This window comes from Callospermophilus lateralis, chromosome 2 (genome assembly GCF_048772815.1).
Source record: "Callospermophilus lateralis isolate mCalLat2 chromosome 2, mCalLat2.hap1, whole genome shotgun sequence".
Classification (NCBI taxonomy): Eukaryota; Metazoa; Chordata; class Mammalia; order Rodentia; family Sciuridae; genus Callospermophilus; species Callospermophilus lateralis.
In genome coordinates, this window is record NC_135306.1 from 157175406 (window position 1) to 157184789 (window position 9384).

The 9384-nt window shown below is 34.3% G+C and overlaps 1 protein-coding gene across 1 annotated transcript; it reads left to right on the forward strand.

The window, feature by feature from the left end:
* The first annotated feature begins 8244 nt into the window (after window positions 1-8244).
* On the forward strand, window positions 8245-9177 carry LOC143391478 (olfactory receptor 5P4-like). The gene has a single exon (XM_076844177.2). The coding sequence runs from the start codon at window positions 8245-8247 to the stop codon at window positions 9175-9177; it is 933 nt and encodes a 310-aa protein (XP_076700292.2).
* Window positions 9178-9384: the final 207 nt, after the last annotated feature.

Sequence of the window (9384 nt, forward strand, 5' to 3'; positions counted from 1 at the left end):
TATGAGTATGCCTTTTTCAAGAAGGGGAAAAAAATTAAAGGAAGAGATGAGAAACATTGATTGAGAAGTCCAACATGTATGTAGTAAAAGCCCCCCAAAAAGAGACCAGTAAAGTGGGAGTAGAAAAACAATACCTAATAAAATAATTAGAAAAAAAATTTAGTGCTGAAGAGAGTCAAGCGTTCTCAGAAAGAAATGTCTCTAAATATCAAGCATGAAGAATGACAAGAAACAACTACTGCCAAAGTCATGTAATGAAATTCTAAAAACAAGGAATATAGAGACTATCCTAAATTTTTACAAATAAAAACAATTATCTATAGAGGAAGCAAGTACTAACACCAGACTTTTCATTAGCCACACTAGATACTGAAAGATAAAAAAGCAACTCTTCAAAAAGTTGTGTGATGGGAAACAATCATGCATATGGAATTCTGTATCCAAATAATATATGATTCAAGCAGGAGAAAAAAATTCATTTTCATATCATGGAAAGACTCAGAAATTTTAATACTTACCTTTCTGGATGAAGAGAGAGTAGATGGGGACATGTGAAACCTGAGGAACAGGAGTGAGTAAAGGAACAAATAAAAGTCATTTATTAGTTTAGATAATTGTTGGTCAAACACTTCATAGCTAAATTTCTTGATGATTTAACAAGTGAGATGGGGAGTAGTAAAAGTTGGAAGAGAGAGAGGGACAGACAGGTCAGATTCTTGTCAAGTTCCAAGTTAGGGTTTAAGAGCAAGTTAATTCCAGACATTGATAGAATAAGTAAACAATGTATTAAACCATTAGGAATTTGTAGGGTCAGAGATGTAGCTTAGTGGTAGAAAGCTTATCTGGAGTGCAACAGAGTCATAACTATAGGAAAAGTAGAAATGAGGTACATAAATTCTGTATTATTAGGTTGAAAGCCATACAAAGAAAAATGAATTTCAATCTAATTTATGTAAATAATGATAGGAAAACAACAACCAAAGCAACAATAACAGAGGAAACAATAAAAAGAAACCTCAAAATTAGGTACCGTCACAATAATGGTGGTACTCATTGCAAAACTGAACAAGTTTGATCAATAAGGAAATATATGCTCTTGAATATTGCAGATGGGAATGAGATCGACAAAAAAACAATTTTAAAGCTTTTATAAAAATAAAAAGTGTAATTCACAGGAACTTATAGCAGTCACAATCATTTATATATCTAACAATACAGTATTAAAATATTTAAAACAAAACTAATAGGAATACGGTGAAATGGGGGGAAAAGTCCATAATTATAATGCAAGACTTTGAGGAACTGGTAGGTCAAATAAATAACAAAGTGTGATCTGATAGCTTATTAACATAAAACATCATTCCTTAAACAGTGCTAGTTGTCTTTAAGGGGCAGTTGGCAGTATCTACTAGAATTTAAATTGTGCAAATCTTTTGATCCACTATCTCCCTTCTTGGTGTACATCATAGAGAAATAGTGTTACCATGAAACATGAGAAGGGCTATAATTAAATGAATAATAAATACATTGAAATCATATGAATCATTACAAAGAATGAAAAAGATTAATACATACATGGAATTGTCTAAAATATTTTTGAAAAAAATTATGACATTAGCATCCCTTATTAAAAACCACATGGAAATTTTAAAAAGGAAAAGATTTTTGGCTTACCTACTAAAAGTATTGGGATAGAGATGATTATGGAGCAGGGAAAGGAATTACCTTCAATAACTAGATCACTATCTTCAGAGCCCAGGATTTTGAAGATATAATATATATATATGTAACATATATACAATATATATATATATATATATATATATATATATAGTGAGAAATGTCAAACCAATTGTAATGTGGGTCACTTTCACACAGAGGAAAGCATCACAGCTCTTCCTGTAGCTCCATAAGGTGAAACTAAATATAAACTTCATGAAAACGCTTGACAGTAGACACCTGGTTATGGCTGCTTCTCAGAAATGGCACTGATGATCACAGCATAACTCATGCTAATTATGTTTATCCAAGTCAAGTTTCAAAACTAATTAGATCTTTGCACTTGTATTACCTGTATGCTAATAATAAAGAGAATAAATGAAGCCCCTGAGATCTTAATGAATATCTTAGCCAGCATAATGGTGTATGAATACATAAACACACCTAATTTTCTTAGTCTCATTGGATTTTCTCCCACTGGATTTTCAATAGAATATTTTTTAAAAAACTGTGCATGTCTGATGCTAAGGTACTGATGATCTAGCATTCCAAATAGTCCAAAGTCTTACATAAATAAGCCCTGCTATATAGAAATGACTCCAAGAATCTGTCCTCATCATAATATCTGACCAGCAGGTAACATTCACTTTGTTATTGATATATAAATGTCCTTTGCATTTACAGCGAAAGCTAATAATTGCATATTTAAAAGAGGTTTTGAATTACTAATTCATTGCTGCTCATTGCTAGGTGTTTTAGCACACAGTATCTCCTTTAACACAAACATAGAAGACTAATGGTATTATTTTAAAAAGGAAGCGGAGGCTCAAAAGGGTTATATAATTTTTCCAAAATTACCTAGATGGTAATCAGTAGACCTGGAATTTAGCCCCAGAAATTTGGGTTCTGAAACCTTATTTTGGTTACAGCACTGTATGTTATGCCTCTCACTTCATACTAGCACTTATCACATTTCAAATTCCTTTGGGTGTTTCATGTATTTATTTTTCTAATAAAAATAGTATTTATTCCAGATTGTGTTTTTTAACCTATGATACAATCCTGGAGCTATAGTTAGTGAAGCCAGAGATGTAGCATTCATTTGTTATTATATTAAGTTTTGTTCGTATGAAAAATGGATTAAGTCACATTAATTAATTCTTTCTGCATTGAGATAGGTAAGATTAGTAAGGTTGACTAAGAAGGGCACTGATAGCAATTTCTTCCCAATTCATCCTTTGATGCTGGGGTGGGAGAGGGGCTCCATTTTTCTACATTTGCCTGTGGAGTAGAATCAGTTATTAACAGTAGTTCTGTCTTGCTAGGCTGCCCCCTTCCAGTATTTTGTCTAGAAAGAGCTGGATTTTGTTGGGCATCTTTCTTGGTCTTTTTGGGTTTGAATTTCAGGTTTCTCCAGATTTGGATAAACACAGTTTATTCATCCACTCAGTCAACTGAAAGACTTCTTGATTCCTTCCAAGTTTTGACAGGAATAAAGCTTCTATAAACCTCTGGGTGTACATTTTTGTGTAGCATAAGCTTTCAGTTCATTTGGGTAAATACCAATGGATTTCATGATAAGGGTATTTTTAATTTTATGAGGAACTGTCAAATCATCTTCTGAAGTGGCTGCACCAATTTGTGCCCTAATCTGTGAGAAGGAGAGTTCCTGTTGTCAGTGACTTTAGTTCAGGCCTTTCTTTGGTGATCCACCTTGCTTATTGTTCATTTCTTATCATTAAGTGTTAAAAATTCCTTAATAAAAACTCCTCAATAAAAATAACTACACAAAACAGCACATCATTGAAAGAATCCCTAAATCAATAAAGGTAGAAGGAAAATGAACCAGAAAGAAGGTCTTCACACATAGGAAGGATTAGTGTACAAATATATATGCAAGTGTGTGAATAAATATAAATAAACATAAAATGCATAAATCAATGAAATCTGAAACAATGCGATAATTACTGCAATTTTTTCTTTGTACTTTTTCTCTTACACTACCTATAGCTATTGAATTCCAGATTGGAAAATGTTTCTAGGTTACTGTAGTTCTGCTTCGGCTTATCTTGCTGGTTATAATTAGGTCATTTTGTTCTCTCAAGTCTTTGAACTTTTTCAGTGTTTTCTGGTTCCTATTATTACTGATGGAGAGTCTTCTGTTAATTTAATTGCCATGACTTCATAAGAAATTTTCTAATATTTCTGGCTAACTTAAGAATTTTTTCTTATGTTTGTTATTTTTCAGTTTTACTGTAAGCAGATTCTTATTTGTGCTTTCTATATGTAATATTCATATTTTTCATCAATCTCAATATTTCTCAGCCATTATCTATATAAAAAATTGCTTCTCTCTTATTCTTTCTAATATTTGCTTCTGGAACTTACTTTGAGTGTGAAAAATGGGCACTCTAATTTCATCTTCTACCTTAATGTCTCTTTCATTTATTCAGTTATCTTGCCCCTCTGTTTTCTGATTTTTAATTTTTTAGTTGTATGTTGACAATACACTTATTTTATCTATTTATTTTTTAATGTAGTGCTGAGGATCAAACCCAGTGCCTCACACATGCTAAGAAAGAGCTACAACTCCAGCCCCAACTGTGTTTTCTTAAAAAATCTTTACGCCTGTTCCCAGGTTACAGTTCTTTCTTTAAGTTGTGCCTAATGTTTTGTGTAAAGGAGCACCTGTGGAGGGATACCTGTGAGGAGGTGCACAAAGAACAGACAGACACAAAAGTACAAGCAGACATACAGGATGGAGTGGAGAGAGTGAAGTGAAGTGGTGAAGAAGAAATGACGAAGTGAACTGACCACTCCTCCCTGCCTGGGAGTTTATTAACTCAAAGAACACATACCCCATTACCATGACCATATTCTGTTTAGTGTTTCTTTAACCTGAGAGCTAGCTAACTGAGATAAGGTCCAGGTTAATACCAACACAGAGCCCCTTCTATCCAGGGAGATTTCTAAGGAAACCAGATAGTGCCTGCAGAGTTGTCTTATTACCTCAGAGGGAGGAGGCTGGGCATTCCAATCGTGAGAATAAGGGTGACAGTTGCTCCCCAGGAGTTTGCTCACTGGGGGGACACTCCCCTGTCTATTTCCACAGTCAGAATACCTACAGTTTTGCTTAAACTATTTCTTGAGTTTTAATCAAATGTCAATATTTTTCATTTCTAGTAATTGTCATTGTCATTCTTTATAATATTTGCTTTTTAAAAATATAGTATCTTGATCCTTTCTCTGATTTTTAATATCATGTTTTATTACTTTAAATGTAAGTATTTTGTATCCTGTTTTAGATAATTCCACCACAGGGAATCTTAGATTGTAATTATTACTTTCTTAATTGTGCTCACTCATGATAGCCCATGTCTTCTTGTGGGACTGTGTACAAGAGATCCTTTGGGATTTGTGGTGAAGGTATGTCATTTCAGATAGACTTGGCATTTTCTCTTTTAGGAGATACTTACTTATCAATTACTGATAAACTATAACAAACCATGGTTTAAAAGAACCATTTTATTTTCTTCTTCATAATTTTATGGATCAGGAAGTTGGGGAGGGCTCCTCTATATGGTTTGGCTATGATTCCATGTGGCATGCTGGCACTGCTGTGACTACAGGATCCACTACCCAAGTGGGTTCTTCACTCATGTGCCTGGCCTGGACTGCTTGTAGCTGATGCCATGGGCTGGGAGCTCAGCTGTAGCTGTCAACTGGTGCAACTATACATTGTCTCTTCACGTGGCTTACACTTGGAGCTTAAGTGTGGCAGCTAGGTTCCCAGAGAGATGGTCAAAAGGATGAACATTCCAAGAGCTGTGACTACTTATCAAAAGTCTCAGATTATCACCTCTGCAATATCTCAGGCAAGTCACGAAGTCTCCCTTAAATCCAAGTTCATAGGGAATTAGACTCTTCTCTCAATGGCAAAAGTAGAACAAAATTTGCAGTCACCTTTAATCATCCAAAATACATCTTTAATATATCATATTTGCGATATATCACAGTAATCTAGCGTATTATTGTCAGGGCATGACTACTTATTATAATTTCAAAACTTGGGATTTATGACTAAATGAGTATAGATTCAAACCCCAGGACTCCATTAGGATAGACCAATATAATAGATTCTTAGGAGATCCTTAGTTTTTTTTTTTTTCCCCCCCTCTCTCCTAGGGACTCGGATGAAACAGAAAAATTTCCTTCTCATCTCTCTTAACTAGTATGAGGATGTTTTAAAAAACTGTCTGCTAAGGTTGAAAGTGTGGATTCTTGCATTTAGAGAAAATATGTCAGGAGAGAACGTGGGAGTCTCACTTTAAACTCTTCTCTTTGCACTGTCCCAGCCCTTATCTTCCATGCCTTTGCAACTATTAGAGCACAAATCCTTTGGCATATGTCTTTGGACATGGCAGTTCTGTTTCAGTGCAGGTTGCTCTTGTATTATTTTTGGTCAGTGAGGGTTTCTTTCATTACATGCAAGTTCACTTCTGCTTCTGAACTTTTAAAAATAATTCATTAATTGACAAATAATAATTGTATATATTCATGGGTACAACATGATGTTTTAAAAAGTGTATACATTATAAAATATTAAATCAACTTAATGTATTCATAATCTTGTTTATAATTTTTAATAAGAACATTTAAAATCCATTTTTTGGGAAATTTTGAAATATATAATGCATTATTATTAATTATGGTCATCATGTACATTATATAGTACAATATAACTAAAATATATTTCTTCTGTCTAAAATTTGTGTCTTTTTAACCAACATCTCACCTTTTTCTATCTTCCTGTCTGTCCACAGCCTCTGGTAAACACCATTCAACTCTCTGTTTCTATGAGATGGTCTTTTTTATGATCTATCTATAGCTGGGATGATACAGTGTATGTCTTTATGTGTCAGACTTTTTTCACTTAGCATAAAATACTCTAGGTTTCTCCATGTTATTACAAATGGCAATCTATACCTACTTCTTAAGGCAGCATAATATCTCATTGTGTATATATATCACATTTTCTTTATCCATTCATCCATTGATGGACACTCAGGTTTCTTTCATATGTTGGCTATTGTGCATAATGCTTAAATGAACATGGAAGTACAGTAATCATTCTGGCATACCAATTTCAGTTTCTTTGGATATATATGCAGAAGTGCAATTACTAAATCTTATGGTAAGTCTACTTTTAGATTTTCGAGAAACCTCCTTACTATTTAAATAGCTGAACTAATTGAACTTCCAATCAAGTGTACTAGGGTTCTGTTTTCTCCACATTCTTGCCAGCATTTGTTATCTCTCATCTTTTGATAATAGTCATTCCAATAGGTGTGAGGGAATATTTCACTCTAGTTTTAATTTGCATTTCCCTAATGATTTAGAGATGTTGAGCATTTTTAATATTTTTTATACCTAAGTAAGCAGTTTGTATAAGTATTTTGTTGAAATGTTTTTTGGATAGTTTATGTTAGCAATATTGCTTAACTAAAACTAGATTTATTTATTTTTTGCTTTCTTCTAGTTAAAACTACTCACTAGTTTTTTGTTAAATTAAATTAGTTCTTTCAATCCCTTTTGTTTATGTATTACCCTGTTTGCACTCACATGAACAATGTTTGTTAACCTATTCTGCTGCATACCTTATTTATATAAGTTTATAAAATATATTCTTTTATTAGTTTGATACAATTCCTAAAATACAATTATCCAAAGTGGGCTTTTTCTGTTTCTCTCAGGTTCAAACTCCATGTGTAGCTTCTATTCACAACTAATCTGTAATTATATTAAACAGATTAAAGGATGTTGTGCTGTTTTAAACTCCAAATTTCCAAGATTCATGCAGGTAGATCTATTTTGCACTTCCAGTATAATTTCAGAATATTTTTTGTTTCCTGGATTTACTCAAAGATCATGCTGGTGGGAAGTACCACTATACTGTAGCTGTATCAGGTAAAACATGTCACTGGAAAAAGAAGAGAAATTTCCTACCAATAACTTAATTTGATCCTGAACGCACACACACTTCCTCTTGCAGCCATTTGGTATGTACAGTTCACTCCCACCTAACTGCAAGATGACTGGGAAGAGTGGTCTCCAGTATGACTGAGAAATAGAAGCAAGCTGGATATTGCCAAACACTGACATTAAGGTCAATCACTTTAACCATTCAGGTTTTCAAAACATCATTCAACATTCAACATTTCAAAGCATTCATTCAACAGCCTGAATTGATTAAATGTTGTAGCAGTGAACTGTGTTCTGATCCAAAAAAATCATTGGTCCCTTTGTATCTGTGGCCTTAAGATAAATAAAGATTAATATTTTCATCTCATATATAATGTAACATGTTTGAAACCATTTTGTGAAGTTTAAGCGTTAGACAAAAGTGAGTCTACATTTTTATATTTTAATAGGCTAAATATTGAAGTAAATATATCAATTTTGAGATTATTTAAGTTATTCTCATATCCACTGGTTTTTATTTTAGAAGATACCATTCCAAAAAGGATGGAGACTGGAAACTATACAATGGTGACAGAGTTTATCATTTTGGGGTTAACAGAGGATCCTACACTTTGTTCCATCTTCTTTGTGGTCTTCCTAGGGATCTATGCTATTACTATATTGGGCAATACAAGCATAATTGTGTTAATTCGAAGAAGCCCTCAGCTTCACACCCCAATGTACCTCTTCCTCAGCCATTTGGCCTTTGTGGACATTGGGTACTCCAAGTCAGTCACACCTGTCATGATTGTCAGTTTCCTGAGAGAGAGAACTACCATTCCTGTTGCTGGCTGCATAGTCCAGCTTGGCTCTGATGTCGTTTTTGGGACAGCTGAGTGCTTCCTGTTGGCTGCCATGGCCTACGACCGGTATGTGGCCATCTGCTCACCTCTGCTCTACTCCACCCACATGTCTCCCACTGTCTGCATCATTTTATTGGTGGCTTCCTATCTGGGTGGAATCATGAATGCTTCATCATTTACCAGCTGTTTATTGAACCTGACTTTCTGTGGGCCAAATAAAATCAACCATTTCTTCTGTGACCTCCCACCACTAGTAAAGCTTTCTTGTACCCATATTTACATTGCTGAAATATCTCCCGCCATCTCAGCTGGGTCAATCATTGTAATCACACTGTTCACCATCAGTGTTTCATACCTGTACATCCTCCACTCCATCCTAAGGATGCGTTCTACTGAGGGAAGGCACAAGGCTTTCTCTACGTGCACTTCCCATCTCACTGCAGTCACTTTGTTTTATGGGACAGTCACATTTGTTTATGTTATACCCAAGTCAAGTCATTCACCCGACCATATTAAAGTAGTGTCTGTGTTCTATACAGTCGTGATCCCCATGTTGAACCCTCTGATCTACAGTCTGAGGAATAAGGAGGTAAAAGAGGCCATGAAGAAATTGATGGTAAAAACACATCCCTAATTTTGAAGGAAATTCAATGTGAATTGAGAAGCTGTAAAGTAATAATTTTGAGAACATCTGCAATTGGAATTTATGTTGCCAATTGGCCTTATCTTATGTGAAGAAATATCTTAAAGTACCAGTATGTTGATTAATGCCAACTTTAATATATAAATTTCTAGAGTAACAAAATAAAGCATATCATTTTCACAGAAATCTGCTGGGCTC

Coding starts and splice junctions, on each gene's coding strand:
- LOC143391478 (XM_076844177.2), top strand. CDS start 8,245: ATGGAGACTGGAAACTATACAATGGTGACAGAGTTTATCATTTTGGGG.